Genomic DNA, 19,655 nt, shown 5'->3' on the forward strand with positions numbered 1-19,655 from the left:
AAAGCCAGCACTGCTCTGGGCAAGAGCCGGCTCTGGGAGCCCGCGGGCGGCCCGTTCAGCATCCTCGGAGGCCGCGCGGTACTGAGCTGCGGGGCCGGCCCTCGCCCCACAGCTCGTGTGTGTATCCGGCCGACGTCTGTAGGAAAAAATATTTTAAGAGAACACCGAAGGGGCGCCTGGGTGGCTCAGTCGGTTAAGCGACTGCCTTCGGCTCAGGCCATGATCCTGGAGTCCCGGGATCAAGTCCCGCATCGGGCTCCCTGCTCAGCGGGGATCCTGCTTCTCCCTCTGACCCTCCCCCCCTCATGTGCTCTCTCTCTTTCTCTCTGTCTCAAATAAATGAATAAAATCTTTAAAAAAAAAAAAGAACACACCGAGGACCCGTAAATAAAAGAAAGACACCCGGGGCGCACACCCGGGGCGCAGGCGTCGGCTCGAAGACGCCTCCGCTTCTGAGGTTTGTGCAGCTTATGCAGGTCAGCAGCTGTCAGCCAACTGTTTTACTACAGCACATTAAGAAAACTGTCACCAGTTGAAAGTGGAGTGGGATGGGGAGCCATTTAGAGGAGAGCGTCACTAAATCAAACGGGAACCTGGCCCGACAACAGGGCGGGGGATCCCCGCGCTCCCCACTGAGGTCACCAGCCCTCTGGGCCGCAGGTAGCTCGCTGAGTGGGGTGGTTTCCCAGAAGCCCCCCCCCACCGGGGTCTGAGGGGCAGACCGATAAAACACAGGCCAATACGATGACCACAATGACCACAGCCCCCGCCCCCGGGGAGCAGGCCCTCGATGGCAGGCTTGGGGCACAAAGAGCAGGTTCCGGCAGGAAGACACCCGTCCGCTCAGGCCCTGGTGAGCCCAAAGCCACAGGTGTCTGGAGCCACGGCCACGTGAAACACACAGGTGTGAGGAGGCGATGGCCTCAGTGGGACCAGCCGAAACCCTCAGCGAGCAAAGTCACAGAGAGGGTCGGGTGCCTGTCCTCGGGGTCCCTGGGGCTCAAAGCCACCGTGTCAAGGGCTAGCCAGGCTAGACCCAGCCCTACAAGAGTGAGTCCACCAAGCATAGTAAGGATCGCTGCCCCCGAATTCCAGAAAGTTCTTTATGTCCTTGGGTCTCGGTTTCCCCACCGGGAACACGAGACTACAGATCTACGAAACGATGCATGGGGTGTCCCTAGGACGTGTACACAGACCGTGCCACTGCCCTCGGGGACAGGAGCGTCGCGGGGGGCGCCTGGCCTGCCTGGGGCGTATCTGCAGGTGCCTCCACAGCCCGACAACCCAGCACGTGCTTGCTGGTCGCCCCGGCTCAGTCGGTCTGCTGACCATCTACGTCTGTGCCCCTCTCGTTCGTGGTCTTCACTGGGGATGAACCCGCTCCCCCACCAGGGACACCTGGCCATGTCTGGAGACGTTCTTGGTTGTCACAACTGGGAGGGAGTGACCGGCATCCAGGGCGTGGAGGCCAGGGACGCGGCTGAACAGGACGGTCCCCACCACGGACGGCTGTCCCGCCCCATGAGTCACCAGCACCGGGGGGGAGCGGCCCTGCTCTAACCAGCTCGCATGGTCCTGAGAAATGCCCCAGCCGTCTCGACACCAGCACAACCCCGACGAGCCTCCGGGGGTGTCCAGAACCCGTGCAGAGACCCTGATGCTCAGCCCTGCCACCGGCCCTCGGCGGCAACGTGGAGCCTCCACGGCCACCTGCCTCTGGCCCGCGCATCCCTTCTGGGGACCGGCGGGGGGCTCCCCTCCACAGGCGCCGGCCCTGAGCCCCGCTCCTCCATCTTGCTGACGCACGTCCCCACTCCCAGGTCCGCGCCGGGGCCCCAAACGAAGGAGCCCAGAGGGCAGCCCCTGCTGACCCCATCCGTCCCCAGGCCAGAAATCCCCTCCCAGCCACGGTCCTACATTGACAACAGTGTGGCAAGCCGATGGCCTGGGGGTCTCCCCTCATGGCCTTCCAGAAGCAAGCCGGGCAAGGGTCAGCTGGGGGTTCCGGGGACACGGCTCACCATCTGCCCCACACACACGCTGGCCGCCTCCATCATGGCCCCGTCGGCGATAGAGCGGGCCGACTCCTTCTCGATGTGCGGGTTTCCGGAGAGCAGCTCCTCCACCACCTGCCGGGTGAGGTAGACACACGGTGACCTCGGGCCTCCGTCCGGGCCGGGGGCGGGGAGGGGCCAGGAGCCCTGGCCGGCGGGCGGAGGAGCATACTTTACATTTCGATATTCTTCCAGGGTGATGCGACCGTCGCTGTCCGAGTCATACATGTGGAACAGAACTGGGGGCGACAGGGGGGGGCTCGGTCAGACGAGCCGGGAGGGGAGCCCCACGTCCCCCTGCTTCCCCAACCTTCTTGCCCAAAATGAGCCAAAGACATCCATAATGTAGAGGTCAAGGGCAAAGGCCATGGGGTCAGACTGCCTACTTCCTGGTGGGTGACCTTGAGCAAGTGACCTAACTTCTCTGAGCCTCAGCTTTCCCATCTGTCAAATGGGAATAACAACAACAGCGTCTATTTCCGGGTGCTGCACGGGCTCAGGGAACCACAGAGCTGGCGGATCAGGACCAGGGATCCCGGCACACTCTGAGCACAGAGGGGACATTGATGCAAAGACAGATCAATGTTATTTCAAAGTATCATTCCTCGGGGCGCCTGGCTGGCTCAGCTGGAAGAGCGTGCGACTCTTGACCTCGGGGTGGTAAGTTTGAGCCCCGTGTTGTGTACAGAGATTACTTAAGATTTTTTTTTTTTTTTTAAGAGGCATCATTCCTCAAAGACCCAAGCAGGCAGCTCTCATCGGCAGGTCATGGACCCCACTGCCAACATTCCAGCCCCTGGCTGGTCTGAGCCGGCCCCCCGTGGGCACAGGGGAGGGACACCAGCACCTCCTCTGGTTAGTCCACTTTGTGTCATTCGCTTTGCTCCTTGATGGACATCACTCTGCATCGGGCAGCCCAGGAGAGGCCAGGAGCCGAAGGGAAGGCAGCCCCTCTGGCCCAGCAGCGCAGCCTGCAGCTCACCGAGTCCCCCACGCTGCCACTGACCCAGCACCGACCGGACACCCCGGGCAACATGCGGCAAACATCTTCACGTCTCATCTGCACGTGACCCCGCGAGGCGAGGCTGCCCTGAGCCCATTTCACACACAGACTGTACTGTGGAAGCTCAGAGAAGTTAACGTGTTTGCCCACAGCCGCCCCGTTAAGGGAAGGGAAACCGGGAGTCTCCACGACCCCTGACCCGGCCCTCAGAGCAGGTGGGACGCTGGGCCGACACCGGGCTCCCCCGCTGGTCCAGAGCACCAGAGGGGGGCCCCGGGGGCCCCCAGCCCGGACAGTTCCCACCAGCCCTCACGTACACATTCCAGAGCTAAATACGGCCCAGTCCCCATGTTTACTTATTCCCGCTAACGAGCCTGAGCTTCTGGGTGGCCTACGGCGGGATGTCAGGAGTCCTGGGAAAGTCCGCACGGGGCAGGGACGCGTGACGCAGGCCACCCCGGGACCCCGTGCTGCTGGCCAGCCTGGATCACGACGACGCAGGCTCCAGAGCCCAGGGACCAGGGGGGCTCCGCCGGGACAGATCAGCCAGAGGCCCGTCTGGTGAACCTGGCGTCTGAGGCAGCTCAAGGACGAGGGAAGAAACAGGTTCACGGAGCTCCTCCCAGGTGCCAAGGGTGCGCGCCACCTGGGTGACCTCACTGAGCCTCAGAACCAGCGTGTGTTCACGATCAGCACCCCGTGTTCCGGGTCGAGGTCACACAGCTGCTCAGCGGAAGGGGCCCGATGGGAGCCCAGGTCTGTCTGAACCAAGGGCCTTGCTCTTTTCACATCCCCCGAGAACCCCAGCCGCCACGGCACAACCTGGGGGGAGAATCACCCCCTGGGGGCCTCTATGGGTGCTGTCAACTGGGACGGACCTCCCAAAGGACGCGGGCTGGCGTCCCCCAGCCCTCCCCTCCGCACTCGCCCACCCGCCAGCTGCAGGGGCGCGGCGGAACCCGGGGAGACACGGCCCGGCCCCGACGCGCACGCACATCTCAACTTCTCTTTCCGGCACAGCTGCACCTGCTCCTCGTCCATGGTGGTGTCGATAGGCCGGAAGTAGGACATGATGGTCAGGAAATCCTCAAAGTTGATCTCGTCAGCCAGGCCGCTGGACCCCTTGCGCAGGTTCCTACGGGAGCAGAGAGGGACATGGCGGCAGCGCGTGAACCCCAGATCCTGTCCCTTCGCCTGCAATGCTTCGGGGAACGCGGCCCTTCTGGGCCAACGCTTCGCCCGCGATGGCCGTCTCAGCCTTGGGTTCCGTGTCCCAGCAACCTGCTTGCAGGGGCGCCAGGGCGGGAGGGGGGTGCCCCCGGAGGTTTAGCCCAAGCCCAGTGCTGCCCTCCCAGCGCTCACCGCACAGGGGGCCGGGGCGAGACCACAACCACACTGCTGCTGGTGAGGGCCAGGGTGCCCAGGAGTGGGCACTCACACGTGGGGAAACCAAGGCACTGAGCAATTCAGTAACTCATCGAGCCACCTCTCCTTACCCTTTCCTCCAGATCCGAAGCTGGCCAACTCCTGTCCATGGCCCAACCCCCGCGTGCCGCCTATTTCTGTCCAGTCCATGGATGAAGAGGGGGTTTTAGGTTTTTATTTTTATTTATTTATTTTTTTAAAGATTTTATTTATTTATTTGAGAGACAGAGAATGAGAGACAGAGAGCATGAGAGGGAGGAGGGTCAGAGGGAGAAGCAGACTCCCTGCCGAGCAGGGAGCCCGATGCGGGACTCGATCGCGGGACTCCAGGATCATGACCTGAGCCGAAGGCAGTCGCTTAACCAACTGAGCCACCCAGGCGCCCCTAGGTTTTTAAATAGTTGAAAAAATGTTTGGGGGGAGGAAAAACCCAAAGTAATAATAGCATCTCATGACAAAATTTCATAAAAATTACGTGCAATTCAAATGTCAATGTCTTTAAATAAAGTTTTATTGGCACACAGCCACACCCATTCATTTACTCAGTGTCTGTGGCTGTTTTCATGCCACCACGGCAGAGCTGAGCCGCTGTGACAGACTCTACATGGCCCATGAAGCCTAAAATATTTACTCTGTGGCCTTTTACAGAAAAAGTTAGCCGACTCCTGCTCTCTATCAAGCTGTTTGCAATTCCGGTAGTGATCAGCTCGGGAGCGCTGAGTCACTGGTTTATCGCCAAAGTGCAAAGTTTACTGATAACTTCAGATCTTTTAACAAGTCAAGGCAGCCTCGAGGTTGTCCCTAGCAACGTGCTTTGCAGAAGGTGCCAGGAAGGGCCCACGTTCCAGGCGGGGCTCCAGCAGGGTCCGCCTCATGGCCGCATGGTGCCTGGCGGCAGACGGCAGGGCCTCAGCAAGCGGGCAGCTTTCATTCCTTTTGCAAAGATGCCCAGTTTAGAGCAATCTTTTTCATCCTTAATTTTCTGATGATTGTGTAAGGAACAGAGCCCTTGGAGGTGGGGAAGGACTGCCCTCCATCCACAGTCCAGGTCCTGAAGGGGATTGGGAAGCAAGGCTGACCCTGGTCTTTCTTGAGAGGAAAATTCTGTCTCTGGGACCCACTCCAAAGTCCTCCCCCAACCCCTTTGGAACTTCCGCGACAAGAAGCGAAGGATGTGGGGACACCTGGGTGGCGCAGTCGGTTAAGCATCTGCTTTCAGCTCAGGTCATGACCCCAGAGTCCTGGGATCAAGCCCCGCATTGGGCTCCCTGCTCAGCAGGGAGCCTGCTTCTCCCTCTACCTGCAGCTCCCCATTGCTTGTGCTCTCATGAGTGCATGCGCGCTTGCTCTGTCTCATACAAATAAAGAAATAAAACCTTAAAAAAAAAAAAAAAAAGAAATGAAAGATGGAGAAGAGTATACAGGCTCTTAGCTGCAGGCCCCAAGCTGTTCTGGGGCAAGGCTGGGGGAGTCCTTCCTAAATCTTCCCCTCTTCAGAGATTTCCAGGCTGCCTGCCCACTCATGCACCTGCCATGGCCTACCTCAGCCTCCACCATCCTCAGCGGGACCAGAGGGAGCTTTGCAAAATGCAAATCACACCCTACTGCTCCCTGGCTTCAGGACCTCCAGAGGCTTCGAATCTCAGGGTAAACCCCAATCCCTCCCCCTGCTCCCCCAGGCCCCACAAGGTGGGCGTTGTCACCATCCACCCCGGGCCAGCACACCCCCTCCTGTCACCCTCCACTCCTCAGGGGCCCCCAGAGGTTTGGTTCGACGTCCACCTTCTGGACACTCAGCGTTCCCTGACCAACTGAAGTCCCCCCCGCCCCTTGCAGGCAGCACTGCACCTGCCCCAGCCCTCCGATGTCTGTCCTAACTTCGGACCCTCCAAGTGAAGGGGGGTGTCTCTCCTGCCTCTGACTGGCCGCCCCCAAGCCCAGTGGCTGCTTGCGTGGGCCCTGCCTTCCTGTCCCCTAGCCAGACAGAGGCTGCAGCTCCAGCCTCAGGCCCACGGCCCGTCCCCCAGGCAGAGGCTCATGGACGGCAGCCCAGCAGACACCCGAATGCCACCCCGTGAGCCGAAAACACAGCTCCTGGAGCCGTGCCCAGTTCCCACAGGTGACAGATAAAAGCCAAGCTGCGACCTGGGGTCAGATTTGTCTTAAGGAATAATTACATACAAAGGCACAGATTTTGCATTTGAACAGTATGCACCTGTGTAACCCACGCCCCAGTCAGGACCCAGAACATTCTCATCCACACCAGGAGCACCCTCTCTCCAGTCTGAACACACTCCCTGCTAGGGCAGGGGGAGGCTCAGGGGACCAGCCTGCTAGGCCCCAGGAGGCAGCTAGCATGAGCAGGGCCACTGCCCTCACCCCTCCCTAGCTCACCTCAGGCTGTGAGCTGCGCCCCACAGAAGGCTGCGTCCCCGATGCCTGGCCAGCTTACCAAGGGGCCAGATCTGCACAAAGCCTTTTGGAAACAAGCCTCACGGACACATACAGGCAGGTGTGGGCCCACGAGGCAAAAAGAGCATTCCAACCCCATCTTCACCACAGACTGTGTGCCGTCCTTCTGGCAAATGTGACAATCGTCCGTGCAGAGTCCTCTGGTACCAGCTGCTCACCTCCAACCCCAGGCCCATCCTTCCCTCTGTCCTCTCTTCTTCCCTCCCAGGTGTCACAGGGCTGCCCGCTGCCCTCCATCTCCCCTCAGCAGCCCTGCCTCCAGCCTGGGGGAACACAGTACACCCTCTCCCGGGCCTCCGTCCCCCACAGCCCACCGGCAGCCAGAGTCTGCGATCCCCACCCTGCCTTAAACCCATCAGCACCCCCCGCTGCTGCTCCCAGGTTGAAGTCAAGACCCCTCTTGCCGGTCAAGGGGCTGCACGATGCAGCCCTGCCCTCCCCACACCTCTCATCTCGCATGGCCTCTCTGTGCTCTGGCCAGACCTCCTTTGGGCCACCCACACTCGCTCGACTTTTTTGTACCACAGGGCCTTTGCACATGCAGTTCAGTTCTCCCAGAACACCTTTTCTCTCGGCTTTGCCTTGTTAACTCTTGGTCAGCTTCTCAGGCCTTGCCCTGCAGGCAGGCCTCTGTATCTTTCAGGGCAGCTGAGGACACCTACCCCTACCCACAACCTGGGGAGGTTCAGGGAGACTCAGTGTCTTGCTTAGGGCCGCACAGCCTTGGCAGAACCAGAGCTGAGTGGCTCAGGCTCACAAACTTGAAACCCCTCCGGGAAGTCACCACCCGTCTTCTGGCCACAACACGCCTGTTCCCTTCCTTCCTCTTTCTGCCGGTTCTCCCGGTTTCTCAGCCATCTCTGTAGACATGCGGGGCCAGGCCTAGGGCCCTGGCAGCCTGGGGAGGGCGTACACCACCCAACTCTTGAAGGAGCCTCAGACAGCGAGTCTCCATGCCGTCACGCAAGTCGTTCAACTCCAACAATGCTGGACATTTGGGGGCACGAGCTCTGGCTGGAGCCTCAGCTCCGGAACACTGCACCACCGCCTGTGCCTCAGTTTCTCTGCACGTCAGGGTGACAAGCAGAATGACAGCCAACTCCTTAGTGCACATTATCCCAGTGCACCCTCGGCCACCCTGAGAGGCAGATGCGTATCTTTTACAGGTACAGAAACTGAGGTAGCCTCCAAGACGGCTCCCAACGATTCCGGCCTCCTGGCCCCCAGCCCCTGTGCAGTCCCCTCTCTTCACGTGGGCTGACCTAGCGACTCACTTCTGATGAAGAGAGCACAGCAAAAACGATGGGACGCCCCTCACAAGAGTAGCTTGGTTTAGGGCTGGTTCAGGGACAAAGACGCACCTGTTGTCGAAGAAGGCACGGATGATTTTGGATCGGATTGGGTTGAGCTCCAGGTCAGGGACGTTGTTGAAGTTCTCCTTGCTGGGTCCCAGGAGGGAGAAACACCGGGAAAAGAGAGAGGGGAAAAAAAGCCAAGGTCACATGGCATGTTCACCACTTATCAGGCTGTATTTCTTAGTCTCGAGCAAGTCCCATGAGAATCGTCCAGAGACAAGACTGGAACACACTGCATTGATGTGCAACCTTGGACCACTAGGAGCTGGGAGGATCTGAAGACTCCAAGACGCTCTGTGTCCTGGACATTCACCCCCAGAAAAACGCAGAGACACGAGGTGTGTGCCTCCTTATGAGGGGTCAGAGGCCACCTGAGGCCCATCACAGACCCCAGGCGAGGAGACCCTGCTTTGGCCAATCTGGAATTGGGGCAGCAGGCTGTTGGCCCGGAGACTGGAGACAGTCTGGCGAGTCCTCAACGGGTGGAATGGAGAGTTAGCATGGGCCCTGGTGCTTCCACGCCTACAAATGCATCCACGCAAGAACGGGTACACGGACGGCATAGAAGCATTATTCATAGTAGCCGCACAGCAGAAACCTCCCAAGTGTCTGTCAACTGAGTAGACAATTTGTGGTCCATCCAGACGATGGAGTATTATTCAACCATAAAAAGGAAGGAAGTAGGGATCCACACTGCAACACAACTGAGCCTTGAAAACATTGCATGTGCTGAGTGAAAGAAGCCCGGCACCAAAACTACACAGTGTCGGATTCCATTTACACGAAATGTCTCGAACAGGTGGATCCGTAGAGACTGAATGGAGACCAGGGGCGCCCAGGGACCGGGGGCGTGGGAACACTGGGGAGGGACAGCTAAGGGTACCAGGCTTCTGTAGGGGATGATCAAAAGATTCAGAAATTGGGCGCCTGGGTGGCTCAGTTGGTTAGGCGACTGCCTTCGGCTCAGGTCATGATCCTGGAGTCCCTGGATCGAGTCCCGCATCGGGCTCCCTGCTCGGCGAGGAGCCTGCTTCTCCCTCGGACCCTCCCCCCTCTCGTGTACTCTCTCATTCTCAATCTCTCAAATAAATAAATCTTAAAAAAAAAAAAAAAAGATTCAGAAATTGACTGTGGGGCTGGACGCACACCTTTGAGGGTACTAGACGCACACCTTTGAGGGTACTAGAAGCCATGGAATTGTACATTTTAATGGCAAATCGTATGGTAGGTGAACCCTATTTCTGTAAAGCTGTTCGGGGGGAAGAGGAAAAGGTGCTGGCTTGGGGGCAGGAGGAGGTGAATTTCAATCCCAGCCACCCTGTCACTGCACACAGGTACCGCTGGGTGGGGGACAGGCCGCGGGTCCGCAGGGAAGGAGGCCCTTGCCCACTCGACCTTCCCACAAAAAGCCATCCTTTTCTCTCAGAATCTGCTTCCTAGTTTTTCTTCTGTCCCATGGACTTCAAGGGGCAGTGGCCTTGGAAGGGACCCAAGGCCCAGGCTGGTAATCCCAGGGAGCAAGGATGCACGCCCAGGCAGCAGAGGTGGAAGGAGGTCAGACACTTGAGATGAAGAGTGTCCAGGGGTGGGCTAGTCAACAGATTTGGGGCTCAAAACGTGAACAAACGCATGCCGGGAAGGACACAGTGCCAAATACACAGAGAGCTAAACACTGTCTGGGTTGGGGCGCCTGGGTGGCTCAGTTGGTTGGGCGACTGCCTTTGGCTCAGGTCATGATCCTGGAGTCCCGGGATCGAGTCCCACATCGGGCTCCCTGCTCGGCGGGGAGTCTGCTTCTCCCTCTGGCCCTCCCCCCTCTCATGTGCTCTCTCTCTCAAATAAATAAATAAAAACCTTTTAAAAAAAAACAAAAAAAAAAACACTGTCTGGGTTGGAAGCTTCCAGCAGAAGCACAGGACTGACCCCTGTCCTGTCCCCCACCTCCCAGAAGGGAAAGGGGAGCCTGGCTCAGATGCCCAGACCCCTCCGTGAGCCCACGGCCACCTCCACGCTCCTTCCTGTCCGCCCCCCACCCCCGCCCGCGGCTCCTGGTGGGACTGGCTCGGGGGAGACGGGGGCGGGGGGGGGTCACCTGGCCAAACTCAGGAGCCAGTGTCCGTGGACACCATGCTTCAGATTCCTCAGATCCCAGGTCTGAAGAAGGGGCACACTCAGAACAGTTGCCCAGGGTGATGGAATACTATTTGGTCGGAAAAAGGATCGCAGTGTTGATGCACGCTACCATGTGGACGACGCTCGAAGGCAGGTGCTGAGCGGAAGACGCGGGACACAAATGGCCACATCTTAGGGGATCCATTTATCTGCCATGACCAGAACAGGCCGATCCATGGCAGATCCAGAGACAGAAAGCAGACTGCTGGCTGCCGGGGGTGGGGTCATAGAGGGGTTGGTGGCTAATGGGTATAGGGTTTCATGGCAGGGACGGGAGAGGGGGTGATGAAAAAGTCCTCAGGGGCGCCTGGGTGGCTCAGTCGATTAAGCGACTGCCTTCGGCTCAGGTCATGACCCTGGAGTCCCGGGATCGAGTCCCGGGATCGAGTCCCGCATCAGGCTCCCTGCTCAGCAGGGAGTCTGCTTCTCCCTCTGACCCTCCCGACCCTCCCCCCTCTCATGCCCTCTCTCTCTGTCTCTCTCTCTCAAATAAATAAAATCTTTAAAAAAAAAAAGAGGGCACCTGGGTGGCTCAGTTGGTTAAGCGACTGCCTTCGGCTCAGGTCATGATCCTGGAGTCCCTGGATCGAGTCCCGCATCGGGCTCCCTGCTCAGCGGGGAGTCTGCTTCTCCCTCTGACCCTCCTCCCTCTCATGCTCTCTGTCTCTCATTCTCTCTCTCCCAATTAAAAAAAAAAAAAAGAAAAGGTCCTCAAACTGACTGCATACTTTAAATGGGTAAACTGTAGGATACGTGCATTGTATCTCAATAAGGCATCTAAAAAATTTCCCTAAGATATGCTTAAAGACCAAAATGCAAAGAACCACTGCACTATGACCCTCTTTATATAAAGAGCACAAGGTACGAGCGCTGACCTATGCAGCCCGAAATCAGGAGAAAGGTCAACTGCCTTCGGGGAGGGGGACCAGGAAGGGACAGGAGGAGGCTCTGAGGCAGAGAACGTTCTGCCTTGGACCCGGGTGTGAGGTCATGGCTACATGCAGTCTGTAAGTTCCCCTCTCTGGGAGCCGACACTTTCTCTGGGTACGCCGTCCTCCCCACCACGGGAGACCCCCACACGGGGACAAGTCAGGTCCGAGCAGCCACGTGGAGCTTGAGGGAGAATTTTGGGAGAAGGGGAAAGAAGCGACCAGCAGCTACGTGGCTGAGGACCCCCCCCCCCAACCGCCCCTCTGGCTTTCATTGGCCAGGGGTCCGGGCTACCGCTAATCCGGCCTCGGACTCGGTTTCCTATCTGTAAAGTGGGCACACAGATGCCACAGACATCTGAAGCTTTCACACACCAGAGAGCTGGGGACAGGGACCCTCATGTCCAGAGCACCAGGTCCTCAGCGCCTTGCACAGCTGGGGGCACCACAGGTGCTCAGTGAGCCGTGTGCAGAGTGAATAGGGGTGGTGAGTGTGGGCGGGGCTCGACTCCTCGTCCATTCTGTCTTGAGCACCTGGCTAGCGCCAGGCTCAGTCCCCCCGCCGAGGCATCCAGGCCTCTCAGATGCTCCCAGGACTCACCCTGGGGTCCTTGGAGAGCATCAAACCTCAGCTACGCCTTGCCAAGCTCAGGAACAGGCTATCAGAGGAGCTGTCCCCCAGAGCTGCCAGGAGCATCCTATTTGGGGACACACGTGGGACGTGGAAACGGCTCTGGTTAATTCCCCAGAAGGGAACAGAGGCCAGCAACGGGGAAGCTGCAGGTTCTAGGGGGCTGGGAGAAACCCGGGCCCCGTGTTTGGAAAGGGGGCAAGAAGGGACCCACCAGCAGCCCTCTCCAGCCACCATGAAATCCCACAGAGGGCCAGAGGGCTCCCTGGGGCTGATGGTGGAGGAAGGAAGGACCCTGCAGAGCCTGACCATGTGTCTGCAGAAGAAAATTAACAAGAAAAGCAGCCTGACCTCCCACTGACAGGGGCAGAGGTGAGGCAGATGCTGGGAATCGGGCTGGAAGCACAGGATCCCGGGTCTGTACAGGTGTCTCTGAAGCCCAGCTGCCCTTGCTCCCCAGTCCTCAAGTACCTGCTGGACCCACACTCAAACCTCAGCTTTCTCACACAGCCACGTGACAGACGCTCATTGCCTCAGTTTCCTCATCTGTGAATTGGGTGCAGACCCAGCACCGCCCACAGCAAAGGAGCTGTGAAATCAAGTACACCCAGGGCCAGCTCAGGATCTGCTCCTGACCAGGCACGTGACCTTGGGTAAGCCTCTCCAGGTCTCGGAGCCTCAGATTTCTCATCTGTAAAATGGGGATCACGGGAATGTCTGGGTAGTGTCATGGGGTTAATGAAATTAATAAATTCAATAAATACACACACGGTGCTTAGGATACTGCCTGACACACAGTGAGCTCTTCATTTTAAAATCAGGACAACCAGGACGCCTGGGTGGCTCAGTCTGTTAGGCAGCTGACTCTTGGTTTCGACTCCGGTCATGATCTCGGGGTGCTGGGACCCAGCCCTGCGTTGGGCTACGTGCTCATCGGGGAGTCTGCTCGAGGATTCTCTCTCCCTCTCCCTCAGCCCCTCCCCCGCTCACGTGTGTGCTCTCTCTGAAATAAATCTTTAAAAATAAAATAAAATAACATTAGGGCAGTAATAATAGCAGCTAACTTTCTGTGTACTCCCAAGGTGACAGGTATTGCTCTAAGAGCTTTACGTTATTTTCCTATAAGGCAGACGTTTATCCCCAAGTTAAAGATGGGGAAACTGAGGCAAAGGTAAAGAAACTTCTTATTGCTAAGAAGGATACTGACAGACAGTGCACAGTATCTCCGGGAAGCAGATGCTAGGAAGACTTGGGTCTGGCTGTCTGGTCCTTGGGGACACCCCCGGATACTTGCCAACTTCCCTTTTTAACAAGTCAACTGCAGGCCTGAAGCCCAGAGCCTGGGAGAGGTCGACCACAGTTTAATGCCCCATAAATGCCGGTTTCGGTCTTATTCTCCTTCCTCCCCACCCGCCCCCACCAGCACTGGGCTGGTAGAACCGGCTCAGCCGCAGGTGTCTGGGCCCAGACCAGCGCCATGGGAAAGAGCTCTGCTCCCCACGAGCCCAGGGCTCTGGGGACGGAGCTGATGTGTGGGGGCCACGGGTCCGGCAATGTTGCCGTGGTGACCAGCGGGGAGCGGTCCCCCACGGAGGCCCCAGAGGCATACAACTTGCACACCTCCTCCTGGGGGCTGAGCCCCAGGGTTTAAAGACTACCCCCCACCACCAAACGGCACCCAGAGGGCTTTCCCTGTGCCAGGCTGTGCTAAGCACTTTGCAAACACTGCTCCCCACACACCCATAACCCCCATTTAACAGGTGAGAAACTGAGGCCCAGGGAGGTGAAGTGAGGAGGCCACGGTCCCACAGCCAGGAGGGGAGCTTTGAATTGGGCTCTAACAGCCCCGTACATTTCCTCACACTTGATACTTCTTCTGGGTTGTCGGTTTTTACTTGAAAGAGTAAAAACAACTGAAATCTTGGTTGGGGATCTGCCCCCCCTCGCTCCCCGAAGCCTCTGGAGGCCCCATCTGGGACCCAGAAAGAAGGCAAGCATCCAGCCCGCAAGAGAAAGACAGACTGAAAAACCACCAAGGAGGGGCCCTTCCTCAAGCCTGCGGTGTGGGCTGGCTTCCGGCAGCTCCGAGGGCCAGCTCAACTGCAAAGCTCTCTCTGCAGGCTCGGGGCCGTCCTCTGCCACCCGACAGCTGAGGACACAGCGAGGCCCCCCAGATTCCCAGCCTGGAACTCCGGCCTCTCTGCTCACACTGGTCCATCCGAGAGGGGTCTTTACTCCAGGGGCTGCCTGCCTGACTCTCCTGGATGCCCCCCCACCCTGCCCACCCTTTAGCAGGTGACAGTTCCACATGGGGGCCCCCACTGGGGAAACCGGCCCCCACGGGGACTCACGCAGGAGGGGCCAAGCCTCACGTATCATGCATGGCCCCCAGGCAATGCTGAGCAACTCAAAGTGTGCTTGCTCCCCAGACCAGCAATATCAGCATCACTTGGGGTTTGAGAGAAACACGGAGCCTTAGCTGGCCCGGAATCAGAGCCTGCGCTTGAACGTGATCCCCAGGGAACTCGTGGGACGGTTAAGGTTAAAGAAACACTAGGAAACCCCCAAATGCACCAGGCATTTGTTTCTCCCATCCATGTGCCTTTGCACAAAAGCTCTGGCAGAAGAAGCCACGGTCCCCTTGCCGCCAGGCAAGTGCGTCCTCCGAAAGCCAGAGTGACATCACCATGTCATTCCTCCCTGCCACATGCTTTCTCAGCTTCTCCCGTACCCGCGCCAGGCCCGGACCCAGCTGCCCTCCCGACACCTGCCGTGTCCTCATCGTAGGGGGGAGCAACAAGTATTCTGGCACCTTCCACGGGCCAGACGCTGTTCTAGGTGCTGGCTCCAGCGGTGAACAGGACAGACAGGATCCCTCCTGGGATTCCAGCAAGGGGATGAAGACAGAGGGAAAACGGAACATCTCCGGCAGCAGCAGCGGGCCCTGCGCAAGCAAACCAAGCAGGGGCAAGATGGAGACCACGGGGAACTGGACGAGATCTCAGGGGGGTGATCGGGGAAGGCCTCCTGGCAAAGGTGACGCTTGAGCAGAGACCAGGGTGGCAAGTTCTCAACCCCAGTGGTCACGTCTGGGGTCATTTTTGGTGTCATCCCGGGGGAGGGGTGTTACTGGCATCTAGCGGGCAGAGGCCCAAGATGTGACCTACACCCTACAGTGCACAGGACATCCCCCCCCCCACACACACACTCTCCAGCTCCAAGGGCCAAGAGAAACCCCGCAAGAAGGAACAGTGTGTTCTAGAGCTCTGGGGTGGGCGTGGCAGGAATATCCACGAGGCTGGAGCAGACGAAGCAGGAGGCGGAGGGGTCAGGAGGGAGGTGGGGAAGCAGCGCATCCCACCGGAGTCTGCCGATGCCTCTGCCTAGAGCCCCTTCCCTCGTCATCACACATGGCTCCTTCTGTCCCTTCTGCTCCAGCCCGAACATGACTTCCTGCCCTAAGGTCCCTCTCCCCACCACGGTCCCAAGAGAGGCACCCTCCATCCTGTTTCTTTCCTTAGCTCAGATGCAATGGACTTGCCTACATGCTAGTCACCTCTCCGACCCTCCCTCCCTCCCTTTCTCCATGCACCACCACACGCGTGCCCCCCCGCCCCCCACAAAAGGAGCCCCCAGGAGAGGCAGAGGGAAGCGCACCAGTCATTCACTCCAGCATCTGGGACACCAGAACCAGCCATGGGAGGCCCTATCACCCAGAAAAGGGTCTCTGTAAAAACTGTACATTCAAGTACCTGCGAATTAATCAAGTCCCTTTAGAAAGCTTCATCCTGCTTTGGGGACATCTCGGTACCCTTCACACCCAAGGGGCTCCTGCCCGGCTCTCCCTGTCACCTGAGCAGACGGGACCGCTCGCGCCCACTGTCGCCTGGAGAGCTGTCCAGGCAACTGTGGGTTCTTCTTTGTCAGATGAGCATGCACCATGCTAGCTGAGGCTTTAAAGGGAGGACTCATTAACTCTCGGAATTCATTAAACACTGACAGCAAAATGGCCTGATGATGTAGGCAGTGCAACTCTTCACTGTCAGGAGGACTTAAAAAAAGGGACATTTTTGGCTATTTGACAGGATAAAAGCAAAGTGACTAGGTTAAAATGACTTAATTTAGAGAAAAGCAATATGACCACTGTAGGCTTTGGCTTTTCTTCTAAGCAGGGAAGACCCTCCATAAGTAAACCCCTCCAAAGAGAAGTCTTACATAGTAAGGAAAACAGTTATTTGGGGGTTCCAGCTCTGCTTTGACCTTATCCTCTCCAGCCTCAGTTTCTTAATCTGGAAGATGGGATAATGGTGTGAACTTCACAGGGTTCCTCAGACCCCTGGGACCAGGCAGGTGGGCGTGCAGCCCTGTGCCCGGCACATATTAGCCCTCAGCTAATGGCAGCCGGGGCTCCCACGTACGTACTTGACTGTGAGCTGACCTTGAACGCCACAGGGCAGTGGGTAAGTGCTGCCAGGGGATGCAAAGCAGGACGCAGAGTCAGGACTTCTGCTCGGGACTATCGGGGTGCTGCTCTGCCCTGGGCACCTGGGGGGCTCAGTCGGTGAAGCGTCTGCCTTCAGCTCAGGTCATGATCCCAGGGTCCTGGGATCGAGTCCCGCATTGGGCTCTCTGCTCAGCATGGGAGTCTGCTTCTCTCTCTCCCTCTGCAGCTCCCCCTCCTCATGCTCTCGCTCACTCTCTCTCTCTCTCTCTCAAATAATAAAAATATTAAGAAAAACCAGAATGCTGCTCTGTACTTGGGTGGCGGTCAACAATGAGCACTGCTCCCTTTTTCTCTGCCTTGTATGTCTGTGGCTCTGTTTACTCCAGGACTCACTCCACATTCAGAGGCCTGATGAATCTAAAAATATTTTCGTAACGTGGATCTATCTAATCAGACCTCCTCCTGGCCTGCGTCACTTTGAAGGATTCCACAGCATCTATTTCTGGAGGGTGGTGAGCCGGCCACGGCGCGCTCAGGAAGTAAAATTTGCTGTTTAAGGCATTCACCGCTTAAGTGGCCCCAACTAAAGAAAGACAAAGTGCCAGAGGCAATTACTGTATTTTCCTCGTGATCTAAAATCCTATCTGTTTGGGGATCCACTTAGGGGAGGGGCTTCCCTGCTGGAAGAAAAGCCTTGAGGACAGAAGTCTACATGCACAGCAAGGGTACCCAACCAATGTGTCCCATGACCGTTTTCTATTCAAGCATTTCTCCAAGAGGACTCAGAGCTTAGTACTTGTGTCAGCGTGGACTCAGGTTTTGGGGGTCCTGAAATATACAATTTAGGGGGGCCTTAAAGGAAAATGCAGCTTTAGGATTTTCTTTTTTTATTCAGGTGCTGGGCCTTGTAAGGAGGAACGCATACAGAGTGGGGCTCTGACCCGGCAGCTCTGGGGCCTCAGGGTAAGGCCGTCCCCGGACAGCCTCAGATCATTTTCAGAAGGACAAGGGACCAACCAAACATGAGCAGGAGATGGTGGGTTAAAATTAAATCCCTTCCAGTGGTTCTTAGGTTGTGGGAATTTTTTTTTTAAAGCTATATAAAATTTATCAAAGTCACACATTCAGAAACTCAATTCTTCATTACTTTTTTAATGCAACTTACAAAACTTACTAGTAGTCTATGTTTAAAGCCTGCAGGTGTACATGGTCACTTTTGAGGGGCTTTTTGCGCTTGAGGTATCTACCCCTCCCCTTTCCTACCCCAACTCCTGCCCCACAGGATCCTAATAAGCTCTCGGGGCACCTCATTCGCTGAGAAGGCAGGGCAAAGCGTGCCACCTCCCACACCCCTCGCAGACCGTGGTGCTGGGGGCCTCACTCGGGGGACGCCGGGCGATGCTTTTCACAAAGCTGGATGCTAATGAAGCGAAGCGCCCTTCCCTGTTCAGAAACCCCAGCATAGCCCACAGCATCCTGGATGTTGAGGTTGAAGGCTCGGCCCCGGGGTCCCTGGGGAAACCCTTGGCAGTGCAGGGACGGTGCCGGGGACCAGATCCCAGCCCAGGGCTGTTCATCCCTTCTGCCCTGGGAGGATGGGTAGGAATGCCTGGGGGACCCGAAAACCTGCCCCTTCCCCCTTCCCCAGGTCCTAAAAGGCAGAGTAGGATCGGGCAAAGTGGTTCTGGGAGCGGGGGGCCCTTCAGGCAGACCTGTTTGCATAAAACACTATGGTCTATCACCTCCTCCCCGGGGGGCTAGGTGGTCACCCCACAGTTGACACCAGCCTCCCGGCAGACGTTGCGAGACACTGGAGCTGGGGCTTTGGGGATGGAGATTATACATGCCCACCCCGGGATGATAAGGGCGGACGGTCCTTGGATGGCAGAGCAGGGAGACTGAGGTCCTCAGAAGCCACTCCCAAGTTACGGCAATGCCCACAGCTTCCTTACAGAGGGATCTCAGCCCTGGGCTCAAGTCCCCGTTCCTCCACGGAGGAGCTCTGTGACTCGGGAACAGGCACAGCACCTCTCTGAGCCTGACTTTCCCATCTGTAAAATGGGGAGAACAGCTGTTCCTACCACTACTTCCGGTCGGGTTTTAGAAAACGAAAGTAACATACTCCAGCTACGCAGCACAAAAAACATGCTCAATGAATAACCACTTACATCCGTGAACGCTCCTACGAACCAGGCCCCAGATAAATTCTCCCCCGGGGACTTGCACACCCTATGGAGGGACACGGCGTTAACAACGGGTCTCACGGATTCCACGCTTCAGGGCTTATGAAGAACTTTGGCAATCCTTACTCTCGCTTCTTCCTCATGACTTTGGTTGAATGAATGAGAGAGAGCAACCAGTAATGGTCCTCCCACGCCTCTAGTAGGTCACCAGCCCTGGACACAGCACTAGGGCCAGGAACAAAAACCCAGTTCCTGCCCCTCATGGGGCCAGCGGTCTGTTAGGGGCGCAGTTATGATTCTGCGCTGTCAACGGTGGGGATGGGGCACCCCCAGGAGGAGGCTGTGGGAGTGCAGGGGGTAGGAGGGTTATCTTGGAAAAGGCGGTGTCCTCGAGGAGACCTCAGCAAAGCAAACACCAGCACCCGGAGACCTTGGTGGTCCGCAGCTAAAGAGTATGGACACGACCTGAAGGGGCCCCAAGGCCTGGGAGCAGGGGTTGCTCACCGGGTCTAAGCAGACACACTCAGGGCCTGCGTGAGGGCAGGTGGGAAAAGCATGATGCGTGGGATGGTCCTGGGGGTGGGTGTGCAGAGCCCACGGCTTGTGTGCCCACAAGTGGGAGGCAGGAGCCTGCAACCGGGCCCCTCAGTGCCTGTGGGAATGCAGCCTCCGCCCACCCAACCCAGAGGGGCTCCTGGGCACCACCCTCGGTGCTGGGCGGGGGTGGGCCGACCTGCCCGTGACCACGCGTGCTCGTTGGAAATGCAGAGTCTGGGGTCCCGCTCCAGACCTGTGAGTCAAACCTGCGTTGTAACACGGTTCCCAGGTGATCACACCCACGTTCACACTCGCCGTCCCACAGGGAGGCAGAAACCGCTGCGTCCTGTGGCCACAGGGAGGACGTAAGGGGCCCAGAGAGCCTGACGGGGTGCGGACTTCCCGGAGGAAACCCCGCTGCTGCTAAGACCTACGAGCCGCGCTGGATTT

General features: G+C 57.8%; 1 protein-coding gene across 1 annotated transcript in view; it reads right to left on the reverse strand.

The window, feature by feature from the left end:
- Positions 1 to 19,655, reverse strand: part of TESC (tescalcin) — a 49,216-nt gene that overhangs the window by 5,629 nt on the left and 23,932 nt on the right. The window contains exons 3-6 of the mRNA XM_045887553.3: positions 8,316 to 8,396; positions 4,053 to 4,192; positions 2,232 to 2,293; positions 2,022 to 2,129 (exon numbers count right to left, since the gene is read on the reverse strand). Coding sequence (XP_045743509.1) covers positions 2,022 to 2,129; positions 2,232 to 2,293; positions 4,053 to 4,192; positions 8,316 to 8,396 — 391 coding nt within the window. The remainder of the gene's footprint in view (positions 1 to 2,021; positions 2,130 to 2,231; positions 2,294 to 4,052; positions 4,193 to 8,315; positions 8,397 to 19,655) is intronic.

This window comes from Mirounga angustirostris, unplaced genomic scaffold, assembly GCF_029215605.1.
Source record: "Mirounga angustirostris isolate CCGP_5_RB_7025 unplaced genomic scaffold, mMirAng1.0.hap1 SCAF_14, whole genome shotgun sequence".
NCBI lineage: Eukaryota > Metazoa > Chordata > Mammalia > Carnivora > Phocidae > Mirounga > Mirounga angustirostris.